General features: G+C 37.0%; 1 protein-coding gene across 1 annotated transcript; it reads right to left on the bottom strand.

Annotated features, from left to right (window-relative positions):
• Window positions 1-639: 639 nt before the first annotated feature.
• On the bottom strand, window positions 640-22,910 carry ccnf (cyclin F). The gene is made up of 17 exons (XM_048201802.1): window positions 22,676-22,910; window positions 20,566-20,720; window positions 20,367-20,473; window positions 17,605-17,672; window positions 17,294-17,490; window positions 16,824-16,877; window positions 15,558-15,662; window positions 15,392-15,469; window positions 12,215-12,363; window positions 10,519-10,683; window positions 9,717-9,840; window positions 7,293-7,473; window positions 6,214-6,301; window positions 3,859-3,958; window positions 3,646-3,779; window positions 2,491-2,663; window positions 640-2,115 (listed from the first exon to the last, which is right to left on the bottom strand). The coding sequence occupies exons 1-17, from the start codon at window positions 22,686-22,688 to the stop codon at window positions 1,703-1,705; spliced, it is 2,304 nt and encodes a 767-aa protein (XP_048057759.1). The 5' UTR covers window positions 22,689-22,910; the 3' UTR covers window positions 640-1,702.
• Between the last annotated feature and the right edge of the window lie 4,416 nt (window positions 22,911-27,326).

A 27,326-nucleotide genomic window follows, 5' to 3' on the forward strand; every position in this document is an offset into this window, starting at 1 on the left:
AAACGGAAGCGACGACTGTGGCATAATAAAAGCTCCGCTGCTCTCGAGCCGTGTGTCGGGCTCATCTCTCGGCCCTGCTCTGCATACTACAGTAACGTTAATAATCTCACCCATAAACATAATTTCAAGTCCCGCCCTGATTCTTTTCCACAAGCTGTAAACGTGAACCTCCCATGAATCTGCGAAATTAAGGCATCATCAAGCTACACCTTTGTTTTGAATCATTTTTAAAAATGTTACATAGTGTGCCTTTAAGTACTTAATTTGCATATATATTTGCATATTCTAACAATTGTTTCAGTTTGAAAAGCTTGTAAACCGTTTGATCAAGTTTTTTAACCATGCAAATTTTGAATCAATTCATTATGCAAATATTAACATTTCGAGGTGAAAGACATTGAAATATATTCTTTTTGGGTTTAATGTGATCCACAATTCAGTGGTTGTCAAATAACATCTTTAATCTTTCAACTACTGTTTGACCAGCAATTCACCCTCATCAAACCACTGTGTTAAAAAAAAAATCCTAAGTGTGATATCTAGAGAAAGTAAATCAAAATGGTGTTAAATAGGCAGTGCAATGACTGATTACAAACCACAAGTTCCCATCTGTATGAAAAAGAAACACTGTAGACTTGCAAATGTAACTACTGCATTGTTTTATTGTGGTTTTCAGAATATAACAAACAAATGTCTGTTTTCAAGTTCACATGGCCTTTCACAGCTTCATACATTTAATTATTTACAGTTATAAACAAGGAATAAGTATTTACAGTCGCAATCCTTAGTGACGTTCGACATACAGTACCAACAAGACCTGCACAAATAGAATAACTTAATGCTTTTAGTGTCATAACCTCAAACAGATGAACACTCACAAATATATACGTATGGTTGATTGTTCAAGCATATTAAAGATAAAACATCGAGACTCGTTACGAAGCGTCATTTCGCTTTCCAGCATGTGTCATAAAAAAAGTGCTCGGCATCTCTCGAGGTCATTACGAAAAAGCATGTCAAACGATCACATTCATTGGCTGTTGCATTGGATCTGTCACATGGAAAAATTCATACAGATGTACTGTACGCTTACAGGTTTCACAGGTCAAAACATCAGTGGTATCACAAGCAGAAAAGCATTTTTGAAACAGTATGAAAGTTAAGAACTTTGGCAGAAGATGTGGTGAATGCAAAGCAATGCACAAATACAAAAACACTGGAGTTCAAGATAAATAATCAGGATACGTGGCGAGAAACATCCGCGTAAACAAACCAGTTTCGTTCGGACAGTGCATTAATCAGCATGAAACTTCATGGATTGAGTCGGTTTCCTCAATAGCTGCATGTAACTTTGTAAAAATAAACATTTGCACATTTGATAAACTATAATAGTCATTTTCTGTAAACAGTCCGGTTTTAAATACTTCCGAAGACGCAAGACAACGTACACAAAACAGACAGTTCCAGTGATTTCAACACATTTGAGGCATTAATCACGTTGCTTGTCAACAGCAACAGTCGAGCGAAGGCGCTCCTGCCGTCAGGAGCTGGAGTGAAATGCATTATGGGAAGAAAAACATGACCTTTGTTCTTACTTAAAGCTCAGAAAATGGACATTTCGCCTGTTGTCCCTCTGAGATAAAGACCACCCGTGAACCAAAGTGCTCCTGGCGGGCGGCCAGGAAGTGATGCGTTAAGTCAATCACAGGCTGAGGAAGGCCACGTTGGCAGCGTCCTCTTCGCGCTCCGCCTCTCCTCCGCTGTGCGCGGCCGTGTTTTTCCTCTTCACTTGCCGGCGGGTCCTCTGCACGGGCGGCAGCAGGAGGCGGAATCCGGAGAGATTTTGGGGAGAGACCAAAGATGAAGAGACGGACGGACTGGGAACGCTTTGGATAGAGGAGTAGCCCGAGCTGCGGCGGTCTGTGCAAAAGGTGCACGAGGAAGAGGAGGAAGAGGATATGTGACGTATCCAGGGGCTGCTTCGACTGCTCGTCGCCGCCTCCTCCTCGATGGGTTCCTCAGAAAGACTGTCGTCATCGCTGGAGAGCGCGCAACAATGCGGCTGCCCGTCACCACACTCCACCGGCAGCTCCAACTGCACCTCCATCGCCGAAACTGTGGCAGAAAGAGATCCAGTTACTCATCACATGACCTTTTAAAACTTTAATGAGTGGGACTGTATAGTTGGTTGGACAAAATTCAAGCATCATGCAATTTAAAAGGAATAGCCATAAAAAAAAAAAAAATAAAAAAAAAAAGGAGATATGAGGTTTCCGCCCAACTTCGACAATATATAAATTATATACTTAAATTACAATAGAACTAAAACTGAAGCAGTTGTTCAGAAACCATGTGCATACTTTGATGAACACGAGATGTGACTCTAATGTGACTCATGCATCAAAAACAATTGGTTTTGTCTTAATGTTTCTGTGTAAGATGATTCAGAATATGATGTAGTTGATATATGAGCCATCTGCCCCCACTCACTTTCTCCGTCCTTCTCGCCCTCACTCTCCCGGTCGCCTTCGTAGCCCGAACAGGAAGTGTCGAGGCTCCAGTCCAGGATGTCTCCCAGCAGCATCTCCTCTTGACTGGACAGCTCGGCTGTGGGCGTGGCCAGGAAGCTGCCCCTGTGCGCCTGCATGCTGTCCTCTCGTCTCCTGCTCAGAGTCAAAAAATGATTACCATCTTTTCTCCACCCACATTTGACAAAACACTGTCATAGAGATGCAGAAAAATGAGAAACATAACAGGATTAGAGATGCATTGAAAAAAAACAAAAACAAAAAAGTCAGATATTTGTCTGTCAAAATGCTTATATGAGTAGTAACATAATATTATAATATGTACATTTTTCTGTATATATATATATATATATATATATATAAAATGTTTTATGGCTGATTTAATTTTAGCGTGAATGGTGTTAATAAAACAGAAAAAATGTGATTCATTTTGGGAGAGATGACTGAATGTATTTTTAGTTAAATGCCTGTATATAAGATTAGTATTGACAAAGTTCAGAGGCTGTCAGATGTGAATCAACTTACTTTGTTGTGTATTTTCAGTATGAAAAATAACTTTTATATTGATGGATTAATTGCATTTTGAAAAAAAAAAAAAAGCGTCATGGATTTATTGTATTTTTGGGGGGAAAATAATCAATTTTTATAATATATCTTTGAAAATCAAAATGTAGATTTGAATTTTTAATGTTTTTATAACCAAAAGATCGTCCATCGTTACAGTGGCAATGACAGGATTTCACGAGTAGCAAGTAAACAACAGTGAGTGTTCCTTTTGCTGCTGTAAAACTGACAGAAACAGATGTTTTACTCTGTCTTGTTGTCTAAAGAGGTGGACTTAGAAGATTTTGCAAAAAAAAAAAAAAAGTCAAATTTGTTAAATGTCAATGAATTGACTAAAGTGACATTTTTGAAAACAAGGCATTTCAATAACTGGCTAATAACCTTTTCATTGCCATTAAAGTGAAATTACCGAACCTAAACATAGGAGCCTGGTAAAAATGCTAATTTAAAAGAAAACATCAGACATACGTAGAGGTTTTTGCATCTGAACTCTTCATATATCATGCCTGTCTATACTGTATGCAACCATATGCATGTAATGTTTGGTTCACACCTCTTGCTGTTGCTGGCGGGAGAGGACAGGAAGGTGTGCATCTCTGTTAGCTGGCTGCTAGCACTGGGCGCCTCCACCTGCGGCTCCACCTCTGGGACCTCCAACACCTGACACAGCTCCTTAAAGCTCATCACCTGAGACACAAACATACTTCAGATGACATGCTTCACATAATGAAGTGAACGAGAGCAGACTCAGAGGGAAGACACTCACCACATCTTTGCTTATCTGCTGGTACGCATCATCCTCGAACCTCTGTTTGACCCCTGTCAGAGATACATGTCTGTAGTCTTTGGGCACGTCTTGACCGAAACTGTGAATGGAGTGAACGAGACTGGTGAGTGTCACAACGACAGCTTGCAAATATAATCTCAGATATCGAGGCAAAATCAGGAGTTAAAGGGGACCTATAATGCCCCTTTTAGAAGATGTAATGAGTCTCTGTCGTCCCCAGAATGTGTTTGTGAAGTTTCAGCTCAAAATACCCCACAGATAATTTCTTATAGCTTGTCAAATTTGCCCCTATTTGGGTGTGAGCAAAAACACAGTTTTTGTGTGTGTCCCTTTAAATGCAAATGAGCTGCTGCTCCAGAAGAGGGCGGAGCTTTAACAGCTCACGCTTCAGTTGCTCAACAACAACAAAGCCGGAGAATCTCACGCAGACAAAATGAGGATTGTCAGTAACGGTGTTCAGCCTTACTTTGTTCAAACCGGAGTCGACACTGATGGAGAGACTCAGGAAGAAGTTACAACTTTTAGAATGAAACTGGACGTTTCTGAATGGTTAGTGGATAAATTTGTGGAGTTGATTCAACTCATCAACTAGCATGTGCTGTCATTTTAATCTTTTGTGCAATAATAAAATATTATAATAAAAACAAATGATTGTTATTAAATATTGTCATTCACAGTTCCACATTTCGTGTAAAAAGCATTTATTTTTGTAAAACAAAAATAAAGTTAGGGCCCAGAGAGACATGAATGAACCTAGAATAGAAGTAAATCTGAAGTGTTTTATTGAGACTGCAGAGGGCAGTTGAAAACAGGTCAGTGAGGAGTGATAGATGTAAACTCACTCAACTGCTCCTGATTCATTTCCACCGAGAGACAGAGGCGTGAGACCAGAGAGCTTCAATCTCACCGCATCCTGAACCAAACTATATGAACACCCCGTGCACACCTCAGGACCCCATCGAGGCACAAAATAAATGTGACATCGGGTTATTACACCAGGTTTTTCAACGTGCTAAGATCAATCAGAGAGAGAGAAAATGGTGTTCCTGTGCTATCTGAAGAGAACGACAGAGCTATAAACGTCACCGTCTGAAATGGTACGAGATACTCGAGCAGAAAAGCTTCAGTTTTCTCCCACAAGATGAGACGGCAGATTTAATACAAAATCTATTAAGCATTTTAAGGCATCAAAGTCTATTCCAAGCTGTTGGCAGGAAAGTTACAGCCTCATTTAGGACAAGTCAAAGTCCTTTAATGTGCGCTTCATTTAGAAGGCAAACGCAGAATGCATTGCGACAGGCTCAATGAAAACATTCATTGAATATGCTGGGAGGAAATAGGAAACGTCAAAAGAAATACATTCAATTATGAAGTGAAAAGTACTGATATAAGCAAAAGAAATAGAAGTCTTCTCAAAATATACTATTTCACACAATGTATTTGTTTGCTAATTAGAGAATTTATTTTTTAGCTAAGCAACATGCTAACACCAGATGCTATATAGTAATAATGTATTATTACTAATAACAATATTATAACTAATAGTATGACAAAAAAAAAAAAAAAAAACTCTAACAAAAACACTGTTGTCATACGCAGTTGAAGTAGTGATCGCAGTGCAGGCTTCTGTGTTTACGTCAAAACGCTGGCTCAGATTTGCATGCACGTGATGCTGATGGAGGAGCCGGCCAATACAGAGCCGGTGTACGGACAAACATGGAAGCTCTGCTCTGCACTGCATTCACTACGTCAACAGCGTATGACAGTTCAAACTGTTAAATAAAGTCGTTATTTTTGCTTTGTTTTGAGCGCAAAAAGTATTCTTGCCGCTTCATAACATTAAGGTTGAACCACTGTAGTCACGTTGACTATTTTAACGATGTCTTCACTACCTTTCTGGGTCTCAAAATGTGCAATGACATTGCTGCCTATATGTGGTTCAGAAACCCTTGGATTTAATCAAAAATATCTTAATTTTTCAGCTGGGATGTTGCAGCTTACTAGGGTTGAAAAAGCCACTGTGGGCTTCATCATGAGACACTGTGAAGCTGAAGCACCATCTACCTACAGCACCAAGAGCTCGATGACTCAGACCCAGAGGAGCTGATCGTGCACCTCATAAAGGGCGAACGCGACGAGCACAGATAACTCGCTAACATCTCGTTAACACAACAACTGTCTGACTGCACATCACTGGCTCCATGGAAACGACAGCAGAGCAAAGCTTGAAAACGCACCGCCACTGCTCTCGGGGTCACAATAACCATAAGACTTTAATTTGAATGAATGCATGTAGCTAAGACAACGGTGTGGATAACTGACATGGACACTCACCACTTGACGTAGAGCGATAAAGCACAGGAGACCAGATCCTGCTTGGAGAAACCCGTGTTTTCCTCCAGCTGGATGGGCCACACAGGAACTGTGAAGAAACGGACCAAGAAAACTTGAATAAGGCTTAGTCGAATGGTTGACTCCAGTTCTACACTGTGAAAAATATTAGTAATTTTTATAGAAAAGGTGCAACACTTACTCTATAGGAATAAACTTGAGCTTTATTATTAGGGTACGTTTACATGACAACAATGTACTAAAACTGGAAAAGGTTTCCTTTGCGTTTTTTGCTTTCAAACGTTAACGTTGTCAAAACGATCCCAGTTCATAAGGAGCCGCGAAAACATCTAAAAATGCTGTACTATTCATGCCAGGCCAGTAGATGGCGATGTTACTTTGTAAAGAAGCACTACGCACCTATAGACTGAACACGTAATGCATATGACGTCACCATTTTCACAAATTCACTTTTTTGTAGTTTACATAGACAATGGCAGTATCGTTTTGGAAAACTTGCACTTTGATACCCATTTTCAAAAGTTCGCATTTTCAGGCCCCCAAAATGCCGTCGTGTAAATGAACGGCCAAAGTGCATAAGTTCAGTTTATAGTTGAAATCAGTGTTGTGTAAACAGCCCTTTAGTTAAAAAAAATAAATAAATTCCTGAAGACCTCAAGCATGTCTGAAACATTACCTAAAATTCAAGTTTATTCCTCGTGTTGCACGTTTTCTCCAAACAAGATGAACTTATGAATTTTGGTTGCAACTCTTCTTCAGTTGGTAGAGCACCCCTTAGGGCATTGACACAAATTTTGCAATTCGATTTTGATTCAACATTTCTTTAGGATATCTATCAGGTAAAGTACATGTAATTTTTTTTCCTCAGGGAAATTTTGTTCACATATGAACTGCAAACAGTACAAATTTAAGAATCAGTATTAGTTGAATATGGATTAAAATCAAGAAATCAATACAGAAACACTGCCACAGTATTTTTTACAGTGAACCACAATTGGCAGCTTTTTACCATAAATTTAACGTGATATTTTTTGGTGGGTTCAGTGGAATGACGATCGTACCATAGTTGTGCAGTGCTCTGGTGAGCAGCAGGATGGCGCTGGCGAGTCGGGCCGGCCCCGGTACGGTGAGAGGCGAGCAGAGAAGAGAGAGTTCACAGATGTATTTGAAGAGGTGAGAACTGCGCCGCTCCACGGGGAGCAATGACAGCAGCACTTCCCCATAATCAAGCACCGTGGCCGTCTGAAAGACAACATTAACACAGTAATCAATTAATGAGCACAAGAGTCAGCGCTCGACAATGAGGACTGCCTGATGGCTGCTTGCAATGCACACAAAATTATGTGGAGTATCCTCATAAACACAGTCAGTTATTTTTAAAGTAGAGTTGCCAAGCAATTAATTTATCATCGAATTAATTACATGATGCACCACACATCAAATTTGGCTGAGAAATTACCCCCAAAAGATCATTTAAAGTCATTATTGTGTTAAACGTGAAAAGCATCAAATAAACAATACAAAAATTAGCTTTAGAAGGAAATAATTTGATTGAACAATTTATTGCACAAACTGTTAGGCTACAAAGGACATGAAGAAAGAACCTGCATCTGAAATTGGTATTTATATATATTTACAGACTGTTTACTGCACCTCAGAGGTGGCATGAATGCATTAACACTGCATTTAGAATTGTATAAATAATGCCATGATATTAATGGGTTTTAAATAGGTATTAAAGGGGTGCCACAAACACATAATAACCCACAAAAACATAACCATTTTATTTATTTACAGGGCTTGACAATAAGGACTGCCCGATGGCCCGGGGCCAGTGTGAATGATGCTTGGGACAGTAGACAGAACGGTCACTTGCCCGATCGGGCCAGTGTTGTAGGGTGTGCGTTATATATAGTCTATGATATCGTAATTGTTGATTTAATGATCTGATATTATCGAGTATGTCCCTAACTTTACAAAAAACAAACAAAAACACACCCTTTGAGTGCACGCATGCACTATGTGACAGTCTAGTAACAGTTAGGTTAGACTAGTGCGCGTGCATATATAGAGTGTACGCTTTCACTGCGTGATTTAGTCTATTAAAATACATTTAAATGACCCAGAATTCAAGATAAGGGGCAAAAATATACATTTCATATATATAATTTAATATAGTTAACCAATATTACACAAAGAGTGCCGTTTTTCTCCAAATATTAACATGATTACAAATGTGATATTGATTTTATTCAGCGTAAGTTACAGTTTAATGAACAAGAACTTAATATCAAGTGACTTACATTTTAGACACCAAATCGCTTGTTTTGCTGTATTTTGCCAACGAAAATAGTTTCAAAGTCAACAGAATTGTTTTGCGTCTCTGAGCAACACTTCCTGAATGAATCAGCCGCTTGAATGAATCGGTTGAATCTCAATGATTCGCTCATTAACAGTGATTCGCTGCCACCTACTGGCAGGTTTAAGTTCACATTTAAAGTGTCTTCAATTATTTTAATAATTTCAAATAACAGTATTTAACGTTTTATATTTTCAACATTAAAAACATTTTTATGCATCTGTATCTTATACATCTGCTCTTGACTGTTAAACTTTAACAAAGTTGAATCTATTCTAGTTATAGTGTTATAAATTAGATTACAATTTCTGTACCTGAAAATCTCCTGTTTAAACTTACATGAAAAACTTAAAGCATTGTTTATTTAATTTATATGTTTGTTCTGTTGTATTCATTTGTGCTATTACTCGTAATTTGATTATTTGTTACTATTTTACTACTTATTTGGTGTCATAACCCTATTTGGTGTCATAACCCTATTTATTGAGGTTAAATGTAACAAAGACAACAAAAACAATAACTATGCTTATTTTATAGGCCCATTTTCTTGTCTTTTACTTTTATAAATTTTTTGTTGTGGGGCCAGTGAAAATTTTGGCGGGGCAAGTAAAAATTTGAACCGCTGGCCCAACCGGGCCAGTAGAAAAAATCCTTAGGGTTGAGCCCTGATTTATACATTTTTTTTGTGGCAGGGCCAGTCAATATTTTGGCAAGATCGATAGACTGTATTCACGAACAAATGATTGATTGTATAATTTCTTAAATATTTTAGATCTCGGTTAAAATCAATATAAATACAAAAAAATTCTTACAAATACTGGCTTAATACAATACATATAAATACTTCATTAAAATAATAACGCATTTTTAATTAGATTGCTGGTCAGTGTTAAATTAAATGCATTTATAGAAAACATTCTGCTCAATTGCAATGCCTTCTGGAATAACTTTGCATTGGCAAACAAGGTCTTAATGTCGTATAGGTAGGCAGCTCTCTCAGTTTTGGCATTGAGCTCTAAACCTCAGACACAAGGATACATTAATCTCAGCTGGCAGTCTATAATGAGGTTTTTGTGTGTTGGGGTGAAAGCAAACAAGAGGGCGCTTATGTCCTTCAGTAACTGACCCGTATCTTCCCGTCCAGCACGGAGATGACCTCCCCCATCATGCGCACCAGGTCTTCATACTGATAGGTGTTGTCAGTCAGCCACACCGCCTCACGGATGGTCAGGATCTCTTTACTGATGTATCTGAGTCAGAAGATTTAAAACGTGTTCAGTCTAGCATAGAGCTGCATGATTCTGGAGAAACTGAGAATTACAAGTTTTTTTGTTGTAAATAGACAAAAAAATACAAATACTACCAAAACAAAATAACATGTAATTTACTGGAGGTTCAGACAAAATGTTAATTGCTGCAGTCTATTTAAAAGATATTTAAATAGATTTTTTTTTTTTTTTTTGAGAAATTTGAATGAATGATTTAATGACTCAAAGACATCACTCGATTCATTACTGGATGAATCAGCGTTTTTGAACAAATCTCTTGAATGAATAATTCAATGACTCACTCAAAGACGTCACTCGTTTCATTACTGGATGAATCAATGTTTTTGAACAAATCTCTTGAATGAATGATTCAATGACTCACGATGGCTGCATCCGAAATCGCATACTTCTCTACAATTATAGTAGGTGAAAAACAGTATGTGATAATGTGTTGTTAAAACAACCGTTTAGGAAGCAAATACCTATTCATGACAATTACCCGAATACCTAGTCATGCCAGCGCCAACGCAGATCTGAATGTCCGCTGTGATCATACTTGTCAAAGGTTTAATAGACATAGCCCAATCATTGTGGTTTAGGAAGAAGATTGCGTTGGGTGGCTGAATTAACAGAGTGCGTCTTTCGTGTCTCGTAGCTCACCGAGTGCAGATCACCATGCAGGCGATACCCAGGAGCTGCAGCTGGGCCTTGGGCACTGAACGCAGGCTCAGATAGCGATCTACACATCCGATGGTCACATGCAGCACTTGGCTGGAGAAGTCTTTCATGGTGGTCACCTCCACCAGCCAGTCGACTAGAATATACCTGCAAAAACATAGGGGTGATGAGGGTCGCAAAAGAACACAGGATTTGTTCAATATGACCACAATTTTATCACCAAAAATGCTGTATAATATTGCTTGAAGTAAATGCATTCAGGGGACAGGGTGGTTTGTTTAGCCACCACTAGATCTTGAAGAGAAATATTGAAGATTTACAATATATTCATCAAGGATTTTGCTTGCAATATAAAAGCATGCAACACTCAATCAGTGTTATTTTGATGATATTATAGCATATGCTATTATAGTATAGTGTTGTCAAAAGCATCGACTTCGATACCAGGTTGATACAGAAATTTTAAAATTGTGACGCTTTGAGTGCTGTTGAGCGGATTCGTAAACATCCGATTGGCCATTGTGTTCACGCACTCAACAGATATGTCTGTGATTGGCTACAAGGATCAGCGCACGGGAGCATTTGAAAGCACACAGAAGTGTTTAAATTTGAAAGTGGTTTGAAAGCGGAAGTAAATATCACAATTTTTCAGACTAGTTCGCTGATAGACGCCTGCTTTCAAATGCTCCCGTGTGCATCTGTGTAAGTGCTGGTGAAGAGTGTCATTGATGTCTATTTACAACATGTTTTTGAAGTGTTGATCATTGCAGCCAATCACAGACATATCTGTTAAACGCGTGAACACAACGGCCAATCAGAGGCGTTTACGAATCTGCTCAAAGCATCACATTTTAAAAATTTCTATACTTTTGACAATACTATTATAGTATTTAATATTTTGAATTTGATTTACATTTTTAATAAAAGCACATTTCTATACATCTATAATGTATTTATTTCCATTTTAGACTTAAAATAATAATAATAATAATAATAATAATAATAATAATAATAATAATAATAATACAAGTCCAACTAATATTTTTAATTTTTTTTTTTTTTTAATTTAAGCTTTATTTCTGTCACTGAAAATGATTTTGGTAACACTTTAAAATAATATTCCAATTGTTAACATTAGTTAACATGAACTAACAATGAAAAAAATACTTCTAAAGCATTTATTAATCTTAGTTAATGTTAATTTCAACATTTACTAATAACAGATACAACTTTTGATTTTAAAAATTTATATTTAATGGACCTGAACTAAAATGACTAACAATGAACATTAACTAACATTAACAAAAAATATTGTATAAAATATATTGCTCATTGTTCATGTTAGTCAATGCATTAATGAGACCGAATAGTAAAGTGTTACTATGATTATTAAGAGTTTTAGGGTCTAAAACTGTTCAAAACCCATGTTAAATAATAATAATGATGATAACTATAATAAAACTTACAAATATTTTAAATTAAATAAATAGAAATGCATATTTTTAACTTTTTTTTTTTTAAAGTTAAGCAAAACAAACAATTTATAAAAATTTACATGACTATTTCTTGGCTTGAAAAGGACACAACAACTTAAATTCCCTGATATTCCAGGTTTTCCATGAATGTACACTGTGGACTATTTAGAAATGGGTGTTTGTCCAAAGCGTTGATGCCGTACCTCTTAGTGATGATGTCCTGTCCCTGCAGATTTTGCGGGTATTGCAGGGGTGACGGCCCGGAGTGGAAGAACTGGGCCACAAGTTCAGCGCATGCCCGCGGCTCCAGACCCAGAGGGTTAGCGGTGCCACATGACTTTGCAAACGCCAGCTGGGAGATCAGAACAAACAAGTTAGACAAACATGAAACCCAGAATGTGTGTGTGTGTGTGTGTATTAATATGGCATCACTCTTCATTTGAAGCCCCCATCCAAGCCCATTTCCACACGTCAGAGTGCCTTTCAATCTGGCACAGCTGCTGATTATTACAAATCAATGTCGACAATAGAGAAAACCTCCGTATGAGAGAACAGGAAATGTGACGCAGCTTGCCCAGGGTGTGCACTTCCATTATGAGGGAGCTCACAGCACTGACATTGTGAGAACAGAAGAATAATGGAGATGGATGATTAGTAATGACGACACCAAACACAACCCATCACAGACGTCATTAACAGACAACAAAGGCAGACCTGCCAACCTTGGAAATATTTTGACTACCACTGTGACATTTTATGAGGACAATAATGTCCTCAAGTCACCCTCTCCTTGTAATACCCATGTCAATATACACATGTCTTGATATGTCACAAAAACATGTGCACACACCCATCTTTGCAAAGCTAATTTGACTGTTACAGTTTTTTTGAATTTGACCCAATTCAAAAGTTTCACACCTGCTCAAAAGCATTTATTAAATTCATGATTAATATTGCACTGCATAATGTGTGCAAACTGACAACCACAAATGAATCTCATTCAATTATTTAATATGAACTACAATAATTTTTTGTTTGCAATTTCAAGTAGACTATATTTACTTACTACGACTAACCTGACAGTTGTTTAAACAGGTTTTGTAATGAAAACTAGTATAAAATTAGGAAACCCTTAGAAAACAGTAAAAACATTGAGTTTACATATGATTCATTTAAAATACTTATTCCAATATCCTAAATGCCACAGAAAAAAGGGTTTCAATTTGTAACATGCTGTCCTTGCATTTGATCATTGCACATTATAAACAAGAGACATTTGCTGTATAAAGGTTAGCCAATACAAACATATTTATAGAAAACAGTTGACAATGAATAGACAGGATTCATAAGTGCAAAACGAATCGAGCATTCAAGAATATCAAGTAGAAGTCAGTCCGACATATAACGAGGGGTTGTGTTAATTAAAGCGTCCATTTAACGAATCTTAAAAACACGGATGGATAAAAAAAAAAAAATGTTTTCTGACAGAAAAACAACAAGCACGAACAAAGTTTAAACCTAGAACATCAATTTTCATTTCACAATGATCTTCCCTCTCTCTGTGCGCGCGTGTTTGTGTTTGAGAGAGCTCACGCAGCTCTGAGACAACGGTAATTTTAAATGCATAAGTAACTAATGTGCTAGTTTTCATACAAAATAAGTAGGCTATGTAACATAATTAGGTACTTTAGTTAACGCAACACATGTAGGCTATACGTTTCTCAACACTGATAAATATAAACGCCTGTTTCTCCAGACTCGTGCTTGTCAGTCGTTCACAAATCACAGCACTTTCATAATCACTAAGCCATACAGCGATTTTAATTTTATTTAGATTTGTTGTTCAACATTACTTGAGCATTTTATATCCATTTACCTTAAGGAGTTAAAAGTGCGTGACTACTGTACTGTCCTTGCTTGAGAATTCAGTCACTGATTTTGTGTTGCTGTTGATTTGCAGTCACTTTTTATTGATAGGCCGTACGCATTTGTCAATCATCCCTTCGGGCTATTTGGGGAAATTAACCCAGTGCTATGATTGGTCAATTTTTTCTTTTGTCTGATTTGAGTACCATGCGTGCACAGAGCCAGGTTTTTGCATATTTAGAGTGACAAATCGTACCAGTTCACTTTGAGGTCAAAATGCGTAAATGTTGGCAGGTCTGCAAAGGTCAAAAAATGAAAAACTGAAGGCTGAGCCATCAAAGAAAAGTAAATGAAATTAATATATTTTAAAATATATATTAAATCAAGTAATTGTTTTCATTCTCAATGAAAGCTGCACAAAAATACCACACATACACATAAAAATGACATAAAAAGCAAAAATTTGTTTACAGTTTATCTTATGGCAGCTGGTTAGGGAAAAAAATAGGTTAGGAAAAACTGACAAAAACATAAAAAGGAAAAACCTCAGTATAAAACAGCGTTTGCAAAATATCCAAGAGGAACAGGATATTCCAAAAAATAAATAAATAATATATATTATATTATATTATATATAATTTTATTTTTTGTAATGCACAATAAGACCAGGAATGGGTATTAAAGAAATTAAACAGTGTCAATTTTGAATTTAAATAGTCTTGATTTTGTTTTTGGGGTCTAAGTTTTCACTCCTGTCTCTATGAAGCTTCGCCTTCCAAAAAGCACAATGTGCTCTGATTGGTCGACTGGACCAGCGTGTAGTGAGTGCTCAAAAGGGCTTCAAAGGGCTCTACACAATCCCAGACAAGGAATAAGGGTCTTATCTAGTGATTTTCTAAAAATGTTTTTTTATTTTTTTATTATTATTATTATTATTATTATGTACTTTTTAACCACAAATGCTCATCTTGCACTAGCTCTGCAATCCGCCACACATTACATAATCATGTTGGAAAGGTCACGTATGACATAGTTACTTAAAAACCTTAATTTCTTTTCGACTGAAGAAAGAAAGACAAACATCTAGGATGACATGAGGTGAGTAAATTATCAGGAAATTTGAATTCTGAAGTGAACTAATCCTTTAAACGGATCATTGTTGATCAGTGATCCATATGGGCCAGACTCCACGGTTCGGCGCATTTGTGATTTAAGGATTAATTACAAGTTTAACTGCCATAGAGTGAAAGGTTATCATTTGCACATGTTTATTTTGCATATGCCTTGGGAGGGAATTATTTAAATGAGGAATATTTTGACATGTTCATTCCCAGAATAAAACTCAAGACTACAACGGAGGCGTTTAAAGAGAATAACTCCCTCCGGAGTGACTTTAACTTTGCAGATGATTTTCATGTTTAAACAACAACATTACACACTAAAGAAATTTGGCCATGTAAAAAAACAACATAATAGGACCTCTTTAATTTTCTATACACAATTTCTCCAATCACCTGAGCTTCCCAGCATCCTTTGGCAGCGTAGTCCCTGAGCGTGCGCATGCACTGCAGATGCCTGCCGGGGTCGGCCGCCTACAGACGGAAAAATTAAACCAGTGATCAGCAAATAATCAGCATAGATACAGGATACCGTTATCACAAGCCCTAAATAAGCTCTTACCGACGTGCCACGGTTCATTTCCCACAGCAGATACGAGCTCTGCACACTCCCGCAACGCGCCGACTCCTTCAGCATGGATGTAGCCTCGTCACGCTTCTCCTCATCCTGATAAACACACGCACAAGAGTCACAAATTGAGTTAACACCTGCCACTCAATCAAAGCCTTATTTGATTTCAATTGAGTCTGAGTGGTTACGAGAGAACCGGTGCTGTGCTGAACTCATTAACACAAGTGTTTCTCTGGGACACTTTGACTTTGAGAAGCACAAATGATCAAATCCCTACACAGAAAACATAAAATGAGCAAACCGAACCAAACATGGCCAGTTAACTACAAACATCAAGTGGATGCAGGAAATGAATAACACCATTTCATGCTCTAGTCTTTGAGTATATGCAACAAATGAGACTCAGGCTTTGAAATCTGTTAGACTTATACATCTTTGTACACATAATCAATCTCGGATTAGAAGGCCATAATTTCGTTAAAGGATTAGTTCGCTTTCAAACTAAAATTTCCTGATAATTTACTCACCCGCATGTCATCCAAGGTGTTCATGTCTTTCTTTCTTCGGTCGAAAAGAAATTAAAGTTTTTGATGAAAACTTTCCAGGATTTTCTCCTTATAGTGGACTTCAATGTCCTCCAAATGGTTAAAGGTCAAAATTACAGTTTCAGTGCAGCTTCAAAGGGCTTTAAACAATACCAGACGAGAAATAAGGGTATTAAAATTATACATTTTATACCATAAATGCTCATCTTGAACTAGCTCTCTTCTTCTTCATTTAAATTCCAGCAGTGTAGACACTGCTAAGTGTATTACTGCTCTCCACAGGTTAAAGTTTGAACTAAATTGTCATATTCAATATGCTAGTGCAAGTATATAACAATTAGTTCAAACTTTGACCTGTGGAGGGCAGTAATACTGTGGAGGGCAGTGTCTAAAATTTGTTTGTTTTTTTTTTTAGAAAATGAGCGATCGTTTCTCTAGATAAGACCGTTATTCCTTGTCTGGTATCGTTTAAAGCCCTTTGAAGCTGCACTGAAACTGTAATTTTGACCTTCAACCGTTTGGTGCCCACTGAAGTCCACTATATGGAGAAAAATCCTAGATTGTTTTCCCTCAAAAACCATAATTTCTTTTCGACTGAAGAAAGAAAGACATGAACATCTTGGATGACATGGGGGTGAGTAAATTATCAGGAAATTTTAATTTGAAAGTGAACTAATCCTTTAAGCAAGTGTCAAGATGAAAACCGACTCACATCGAACAGCTGAAGGACTCTAGCCAAGCAGTAAAGTAACGTCCCTCTCCGTCCCTATAAAGACAAGAAGAAAGAGAGACATCAGGGTGTGTTTAGAACTAGATGGCATCTGTGTTATGATTAAAAAATTATATTTAATAAATATAGATTTTGGTCAATTTTGTTGTCAACATGGAGAGAGAAAAACAGAAGAAAAAACCTGACCCCATATTGACAATATTTTTAATGGACGGATGCCAGTTTTGAGAAGAAAATTAAACTACTTTAGTTGAACTTAACAATGAACTTCATTGTTTAAAACTGTTTATTTAGACTTGCATAGAACATTAAATGCAATTAGAACAAAAGCTTAACACTTGCATTAAGAGCTGTAACATAAAAATCTAACAAATTTAAGAAAAAAGTAAATAAAAAGAAAGGGAGTTCAACTGTAGCAGACATGAATGCTGAGATATTCAGGAATGGCTCACCAGGTTGGTCTCACACTCCGCCTCGAGCCGGTCATACACCACAGCCTTACAGCAGCCTCCAGACATGGACCACGGCGGGCGGATGAACAGCCAGATGAACGGGTCGGCCAGCGGGGACCTGAGGCTCTCGGCCAGGCTGAAGTACCGAGACGCCATGCGGCCGCACAGATCGGCCCGTCCCTCCTCACTGAGCGAGGCTGCAGAACATTCACACGTCATTACGGCTTTGATCAGTCAGACAGACAGACAATCAATCAATCAATCAAGAACTTAAATCAATCAACCAATCAAAAATGAGTGTAAAAACTTACGGCCTTCATTGTACAAATACGCAATTCCTAGTTTCACAGCAGCTTCAAAGTTTCCTTTCTCCGCAGCCCTAGATATTGAAGAGGATGAGAAGGAATTTAAAGAGAAAATTTAGAATTAATTAAAAAGAGCAACAAGAAAAACGTGTACTAATCTGATTTGAAAGGGGACAGTGTGGAATTATGGACATTGAACAGGAACTAACATGCTTTAACAAGCACAATTTAGGCATTACCATTAAAACAGAGCTATGGAAAACCTTGAAATATCATGAAAAATTGTTTTTCCAGGCATGAAAATTATTCAAATTAAATGTGGATGCACGATATATCGGCCACCATATTGGTTTTGGTTGATATACATGTTCATTTTTAATGTTATTGTTATCGGGCTTATAAGAAAATTTGCCCGATAAATTAAAGCCAATAAATAATAGATTACTTGCTGAAACACTTAAGATGAGCACAGTTCACCATGATGGTTATGAATTGCTTGAAATATGATTGGAATCACTTAAAGATAGTTAAATGCAACGTGCAGCGCAAGTCTGTCACAAAGGCTACATAAAATTATAATGAACATTATAATTGTGTGCATGGGACATAAAAACATTTAAATCAGTTCATATGAGTACAGCGGTTCAATATTAATATTATAAAACGACGAGAATATTTTTGGTGCGGCAAAAAAACAAAATAACGACTTATATAGTGACGGCTCATATCAAAACACTGCTTCAGGAAGCTTCAGAGCGTAATGAATCTTTTGTGTCGAATCAGCGGTTCGGAGCGCCAAAGTCACATGATTTCAGAACGCGATCCGAATCATGATTCGATACACTGATTCATTATGCTCCGAAGCTTCCTGAAGCAGTGTTTTGAAATCAGCCTTCACTACAGGGAGTGCAGAATTATTAGGCAAGTTGATTTTCTGATCATATTTTTTTCCCAAGCACATTTTACCAATTCCAATCCACATCAATCTTAATAACTACTATTAATATTGTTTTTAATCATTTATAAGTGATATATAATTGTTCATGAAGGCTGGAAATGAAAAATGCCTTATATTCAGGTGTGCAGAATTATTAGGCAAGTTTTCTTTTACAGGCAAAATGAGCCAAAAAAGAGATTTAACTCAGACTGAAAAGTCAAAAATTATTAAATACTCATGAGAAGGACGCAATACTAATGCAATACTAGAAATTGCAAAGTTAAAGCATGACCAAGGGACAGCAAAATGCTCATTGGGTCAGCGGGGTCAGACAAAAACAGGTGGAAAAGAAAAGACACGTTAACTGCAAAATAATTAAGAATTATGTGTGAAACCATCAGGAACCCTTTAGTCTCCAGCGCCACCATTTTCCAGAACTGCAACCTACCTGGAGTCTCCAGAAGTGCAAGGTCTCAGGATCTCAGAGACTTAGGTTAGCTAAAGAATCCTAAAAAATGACCCGCACTTGATAAGAATCACAAGCTGAAGTGTTATAAAATACATGAAGACTGGGTTTTATAGGCCTTATAAACCGACAGCTTGAGAGTGACTCCTGAAGGACCAGCACCACATCCTCTTGTACCACTGTTGAAGAATTTATCTTCCAGAATCTGGCAGTAAGTTTTGGAAGATCATTTTTAGTCCATCTCTGCAAGACAGACATTTCAGGATAAGAGATGGACTAAAAGTGAACTCCTTACTGCCAGATTCTGGATAAATTCTTCAAACAGTGGTACAAGAGGATGTGGTGCTGGTCCATCAGGAGTCATTCTCAAGCTGTCTGTCTATAAGCCCTATTAAAACCCAGTCTTCATGTATTTTATAACACTTCAGCTTGTGATTCTTATCAAGTGCAGGTCATTTTTTAGGATTCGTTAGCTAACCTAAGTCTCTGAGATCCTAACACCTTGCACTTCTGGAGACTCCAGGTAGGTTGCAGCTCTGGAAAATGGTGGCGCTGGAGACTAAAGGGTTCCTGATGGTTTCACACTTAATTCTTCACCTTAATTCTTAATTATTTTGCAGTTAACATGTGTCTTTTCTTTTCCACCTGTTTTTGTCTGACCCCGCTGACCCAATGAGCATTTTGCTGTCCCTTGGTCATGCTTTAACTTTGCAATTTCTAGTATTGCATTAGTATTGCGTCCTTCTCATGAGTATTTAATAATTTTTGACTTTTCAGTCTGAGTTAAATCTCTTTTTTGGCTCATTTTGCCTGTAAAAGAAAACTTGCCTAATAATTCTGCACACCTGAATATAAGGCATTTTTCATTTCCAGCCTTCATGAACAATTATATATCACTTATAAATGATTAAAAACAATATTAATAGTAGTTATTAAGATTGATGTGGATTGGAATTAAATGTGCTTGGGAAAAAAATATGATCAGAAAATCAACTTGCCTAATAATTCTGCACTCCCTGTATACAAGTCGTTATTTTCTACCAAAAATATTCTCGTCGCTTTATAATATTAATATTGAACCACTGTACTCACATGAACTGATTTAAATATGTTTTTAGTACCTTTATGGATCTTGAGAGAGGAAGTGTCCATTGCTCCCTATGCAGGCCTCACAGAGCCATCGGATTTCAACTAAAATATCTTAATTTGTGTTCCCAAGATTAATGAATGTCTTACGGGTGTGAAACGGCATGAGGGTGAGTAACAAATGACATTATTTTCATTTTTGGGTGAACTAACCCTTTATGACCCTTATCTGTAGTCACAAACAGCTGGAAATGTGCTGAAAAAGCTGAAATACCATACCTCTCAAAGAGCCAAACGGTATCAGGGGCCGGCCAGCGGTCTTTGAAGCTCACTCGTGCCCAAACACTTGAGTTACTATCAATAATGTCACGAAGATGAGAATGAACCTGTGGGATCACATGACATTCAACATCACAAAATCACTTTTTGTTAACAGAGAATTTATGAGGTTGTAAATAATGTGTCTCTCAGGACGAACCGCTCGGACGGCGAGGAGATCCTCAGCGGAGAGGCATTGGAGGACATACAGGAGCAGCTCTTCAGGAAGAGACAGCAGCGTGACGGCGGACGCACGCTTTCGGATCCGCTTCCGTACAGGGAGAGAGAAACATTTGGCACATCGACAGTGGAGCACTAGAAATGAAGAAATTCAAAATTAAACAACACTGAACCACAGTTTCTTTATTGCATCTTCAATATAATTACAGACAATCAGTGTGTGGCCAAGAACTTCTTGAAAGAAATATTTACGAAATTGCAGATTATTGGCCTAGTTGTTCAAATGATTAGTTCACTTTCAAATTAAAATTTCCTGATAATTTACACACCCCCACATCATCCAAGATGTTCATGTCTTTCTTTCTTCAGACGAAAAGAAATTAAGGTTTTTGATGAAAACATTCCAGGATTTTTCTCCATATAGTGGACTTCAATGGACTCTAAACGGTTGAAGGTCAAAATTACAGTTTCAGTGCAGCTTCAAAATGTTCTACATGATCCAGACGAGAAATAAGAGTCTTATGTAGAGAAACTATCACTCATTTTCTAAAAAAATAAATAAAAATTTTATACGTTTTAACCATAAATGCTCATCTTGAACTAGCTCTCTTCTTCTTCTCTATTTGAATTCCAGCACTGACACTGCCCTCCACAGGTCAAAGTTTAAACTAATTGTTATAAACTTGCACTAGCATATTGTATATGACTATTTAGTTCAAACTTTGACCTGAGGAGTGCAGTAAAACTTAGCAGTGTCTACACTGCCGGAATTCAAAAAAAGGAGAAGAAGAAGAGAGCTAGTTCAAGATGAGCATTTATGGTTAAAACTTATAAAATTAAAAAAAAAATTTAGAAAATGAGTGATGGTTTCTCTAGATAAGACCCTTATTTCTCATCTGGTATCATTTAAAGCCCTTTGAAGCTGCACTGAAACTGTAATTTTGACCTTCAACTGTTTGGGCTCCATTGAAGTCCACTATATGGAGAAAAATCCTGGAATGTTTTCATCAAAAACCTTAATTTCTTTTCGTCTGAAGAAAGAAAGACATGAACATCTTAGATGACATGGGGGTGAGTAAATTATCAGGAAAATTTTATATGAAAGTGAACTAATCCTTTAATTGGCCATTTTGAGATCTTCAGTATCAATAACTGTGTCTGATAGGTCCATTAACAGATTTATTCATTACGCCGAGTTTCAGTACCAAAATCTGCCAACAGTTTTGTCAAATAATAGTCCACATATTGTGTTCTAGTTAATGTTTTAGTTAATTAAACAGTAAATAATGTGTAATATAAGTATTTTATGGACCTAAAGTGTATTTAATAAAGCATATCTGCATTATATTGGTCAGCAAGATATCAAAATTGACAATTAAATATAAAAGTACCTCAGCGGTGCTATGGTAGAAATATGGTAAAACTGTGATACTTTGATATACACCATGTCAACATTATATTACTATATTTAAATGCCGTGGTAATTACATGTTATACCACATTACTTTAAAGAATAACATGGTAAAAGCTCATTAAAACATGGTATTACCATAGTAGACTTGTTAGTATAGCCTACTAGGCTATAGGTTTCCTTGCGAAATATAGGTCACCCTTACATCTGATTTGAGTTTAAACTCCTTTAAATGCTTTAAAACACATTAACACAAGAGTAAAACACATTTTATATTAGTTTTGTTTCTTTGCAATGGCAGTTTTGACATGCTAACAACCAGTAGCCAGTTTTCCCTCCTTATTCACAAACCAGTTGTGGGACAGAGGATAACTGACCTCTCTTTAGGAGACATTACCTTCATATTTATTAAGAAAACTTTGTTATGAATAGTTAAAACATTATTTATAGTCACTTAGTGAAAGTGTATTTCTATTATATACAGGTTAACGGGTCAGTAACAACACTAACGCTTCGACTCAATTTAGTGAGCAACTTCAGCCCTGATTATGATATAATAGAAGTATAATACGTTTATAAATGCTGATGAAATATGAACTTACGTATTTACAATGATAAATTAACTGAAAACGAATCATTCGACGAGGTTAAAGTAAGTTAGTTAACGTTAGTTACTTACCGCCCGCTTTCATTTCAAGGAAGGATTAAAGAAGTCAGCTTACAGCAATAATGCTTCACAGTGAACCGAAACTAATACTTAAATCTGAGATTATTAGATCTTAAATTGATCTAATCAGTTTGACTACTAAACTCCGGTTAACTAATAGTGTTGGACTGTTTAAAACACAACTCTCCTCTGATCAAACCACGCAACTTCCATTAAGCCCCTCCCCCGAGCGCTTGGCCACGCCTGCGCGGACAGTTTAAACATCAACTCTGGGAGCTCACTGGACAGAAAACGGATACGCCCATCACGGCCGCTGCTGCGCTCTGATTGGCCTTCGCGTGAACCTCGAGGCACCGTTGGTCCGTTGTTCTGAGCGGACGAAAGGCGTCGATGCATTGGCTGAAAAGATGCTTTTTCGAATTACGCGCGTGGGACAGGAGTTGTTTCGCTCGGTGAATTCTGGGAGATGTAGTATCTCATTAGTGTAACATGAGCGAAATGTGTATTTTGTTCACATTTTAAATCAAATTATTTGTTAGATTTACACACAAAGCAACAACCATTGAAACAAGCCTGTAATAAACCAAACATACTTCCTGCTAAAGCATAGAACTTCCCTCATATCCTGTTTAATTATTAAAATAATTTTAATTAATAATTTAAAGAATTTTTGAAATTGCACATTTGTTTGCCATTTTTAAATCTTTTTAAAATCTTATATTTACAAAAAAAATCAATATTTAATTAAAGGAGCACTCCACTTTTTTTGAAAATAGGCTCATTTTCCAACTCCCCTAGAGTTAAACAGTTGAGTTTTACCATTTTCGAATCCATTCAGCCGATCTCCGGGTCTGGCCGTACCACTTTTAGCATAGCTTAGCATAGTTCATTGAATCTGATTAGACCGTTAGCATCTCGTTCAAAAATGACCAAAGAGTTTCGATATTTTTCCTATCCACAGTTATCGATTACTTGAGTCAATGGTCTATGCAGTTGAGCAGCCATTTTACAAAAATATTGACCGCGAAATGCTGCGTTAGACCTAATATTCAGAATCAAGTATCGAGGAAAGAGCGTAACAGAGTACCTCAGGGATGACGTGTTTTTGTACCCAGACAGCAACATAGTGTGGCCCAGATCTGGTACATGTGGATTACACACGAGCCAGATGTGGGCTGGATCTGGGCCGACACTATGTTGCTGTCTGGGTAGGCAAAACCCAGAAGCGAGTTAGCATTTTAGGACTTCCGGTTCCATCGCCCCAAAGTCTATGGGTTTTTTGAATAGGTTTTTGCTAAATCGCCTGAAATAAGGTCTGTGGTAAACAAAGCCTCTAAATAATTTCATGTTTTGATCTATGACATAAAACACACCAGTTATAACCCGCTTGTGATTTTAAAAAAACGTAGGTTGCTAACAAGCTGCTAACAAAGGGGACTACTTCCTTTGGCGGGGACTTTAGACGTCATCATGACAAACAGGACATTTGGACAGCATTTCTCATTAAAAAGTGGATAAGTATTCATACACAGCGCAGATCATAATCAGTGAGCATGTTTTTAAATAGAGTTGTTTTCTAAATAAAGTTTGAGGAAGCTTGGTGGTGGACGACGTTGATCCGCGACCATGGTGTGCTGTAGTCCGTTTATAGCCTACTGTTAGCTTTTTATATCTGACCACATTATTTAGGCTTCAAAATGTATAAATGTTGTGTTAACTTGTAAAGATTATCTTGATAGACAAAACGTGTAAGTGTCATAACCCTTTGTTGAACACAGAGCTTATTTTTTGTGATTTTCCAGAAGTCTATGGGGAAAATGCATAGGCTTTCGATCGAGGAAACCCGTGCGCCAGCTAACTTCCAGGTTGGCCTACAAAAACATGCCATCTCTGAGGTACTCTATTATAATACATATTAACATATTAAAATAATTTTAATTAATTATTTAAAGTATTTTTTTAAAAATTGCATATTTGTTTACCATTTTTAAATCCTTTAAAAAAGGATTTTTAAAATCATTTATTAAAATACGGTTACATATTTACAAAAAAATAATATTTAATTAATATTTTTATGAAAAAAAAAGATAAATAAATAAATGGAGATGAGACATTGATTAGAGCTTAAAATATTTTATTATGTGAGAAGAACGAGACTGCAGACTCAACTAATACAAGAGAGCCATAAAACTAACACAGTTATCGATTACTTGGTCTATGCAGTTGAGCAGCCATTTTACAAAAATATTGACCGCGAAATGTTGCGTTAGACCTAATAATCAGAATCAAGTATCGAGGAAAGAGTGTAATAAATTACGCAAGACTTTTTTTCTTTTGTGAATTTCACAAATTAGACCTTTGACACAACGTCTTTCAATCCAGAAAAGTATCTTTCATGTGTGTTTATGGATGGCACTGTGTCCCTAAATGTCAGACTTTCGCGCAGCCTGTTTATCTGCTCTGAACGCAGGATTCAACCACATGTCAGGTAATAAAGAGACTCTTGTGTGTTCATGGTAACCATCACAAAGTGCTGACGATTAGCTTTCATAAAGCCTGTCACAAATGACAGAGCGATTATTAACGGCTTTCACCGTAGACAAAGAGAAGAGGAAAAAACTCCACACATATAATGGAACGATTATTCAATTGAGTCATAATTCATGTCATTTTTGTTTGGTTATATATGGTGAGTTCTTCGATATTAACTGTTAATCAATAGGCTTGTGCATATGTATTGCTTACATCATTTAAAATTGTAGTAAAAAGCTAATGATAGCCTACTAATATCACAAAGGGTGAATCAATTGATTGAAGTGTATATCAAAAGCTTTGCATCTTGTTAAAGAAAGCAACTTGGATGCATTTGAGCCAGCTCATGTAATCTAATAAGGTGACTAAGTGAAGAGCAAGAGGTGCTTTAGTTGGTCCTTGAGAATTAGGTTATTGGCAGCATCAAGTAAATGAATATAAACAACTGCATTTAACCGAGTTATATAAAGTTTGATACTAGTGCAATCCTTTATGTGATATGAAAATCATCTTTTTTCTATTGATGTTTTTTTTGTATTGACTTCACATAAACATGAATGAAGTTCTGAAGGTTTTTGAACCACCACAGAAAGATAACAGCCTCAGCTGACAGCGTAAATTACGCTTATACAAAGGCACGGAAATATGCTTTCCAAATGACCAGCATTAAATGGGAGTGAATGCACCTGTTGAAGAATGAATGGGTCCAAATGAGGGCTGAATTGACCCTGGATGTGTTTCCATGGCAACCTAAAACAATATTATAGTTGGAAATTCAGGTGTAGTGGTTTGTGGCTCTCAGCGGTCTGGAAGATTCCAGTTGATTTTCAGTGTTTATTGGCTCTCGTCTATGAACTTAGTGGAAGAAATGTAAAATAGACGTGAAATACAGCAGAGCGCTTAAAATTCCTCATAGGGTTCATTCACACATGCCTGCTGAACTCTGGAACCCTTAGAGAAATAAGTATCCTTGAGTTGCAGTTTAAGTATTTCAGAAATATGCTCTGGTCAAGATCAGGCACTTAAACTTTAGAAAATATTTACACAGTTCTGAGAAAATGAACAGAATGGAAATAAATCAGTGAGGGGCTGATAGTTAGCGTACACGAGCAACTTGAAAGTAATTGATAATCAGATTTAAAGGGATAGTAAAGCCAAAAATAAAAAAATTATCCCATGATTTACTCACCCTCAAGCCATCCTAGGTGTATATGACTATGGGGGGGCGTGTTTTGAAGCCCAAAAAAGCATCCATCCATCATAAATATAATCCATACGGCTCCAGTGGGTTAATAAAGGCCTTCTGAAGTGAAGCGATGTGTTTTTGTAAGAAAAATATCCATATTTAAAACTTTATAAACTATAATAACTAGCTTTTGGCAGACAGCCGTACACATCGATTTGCGGTGGAAGAGTAACTTCTAGAGGAGAGAGCAAAACAAAACACCGGTCATGATTTAGAAGTCTAAAACGAGAAATGTTAAAGAGAAATGTCAGAGGATTTTGATATAAGAGAAGAGGAGCTTGAGTTTGGTGCACAGCCCTATTTGTCTGAACTGCGAGAGGCATCTAAGCTTACGATACTCCTACATCCTGCGTCATACATCGCGTCAGGAGTTACTCTTGTGGTGCTAGCTGACTTGCGCAGTATGCCAGAAGTTCACTACCATTATAAAGCCAGGATATTTTTAAATATCTCCGGTTGTGTTTGTCTGAAAGAAGATAGTCATAGGATGGCTTGAGGATGAGTAAATCATGAGATAATTTTCATTTTTGGGTGAACTCTCCCTTTAAGACATATCAAACAGGACTGAATGTTTTAGTCGGCATGAAATGGCAGTTGAGATAGCCTTTTCTTCTCTACTGTGACAAAAACGACTGAAAATGCTTTTCAAACAAGAAAAAAAAAAAAAAAACATAGGGTGGGACCCAATCTAACAACACAAACTTTTGACTGGTACTGTATAAAGAAAATATGATGAAATAATATGAAATTAAACAGTGAGAGAGTAATCTGTCATGGTTCCCCTGTGATTTGTTCCCCTGTATTTGGATTTCCTTGTGTTTATGTTTCACCTGTTTGGATTATCTTGGATTGTATTTGAATAAACTGCTGCAATTAGATCTTCGC

Source organism: Megalobrama amblycephala, linkage group LG1 (assembly GCF_018812025.1).
Source record: "Megalobrama amblycephala isolate DHTTF-2021 linkage group LG1, ASM1881202v1, whole genome shotgun sequence".
Classification (NCBI taxonomy): domain Eukaryota; kingdom Metazoa; phylum Chordata; class Actinopteri; order Cypriniformes; family Xenocyprididae; genus Megalobrama; species Megalobrama amblycephala.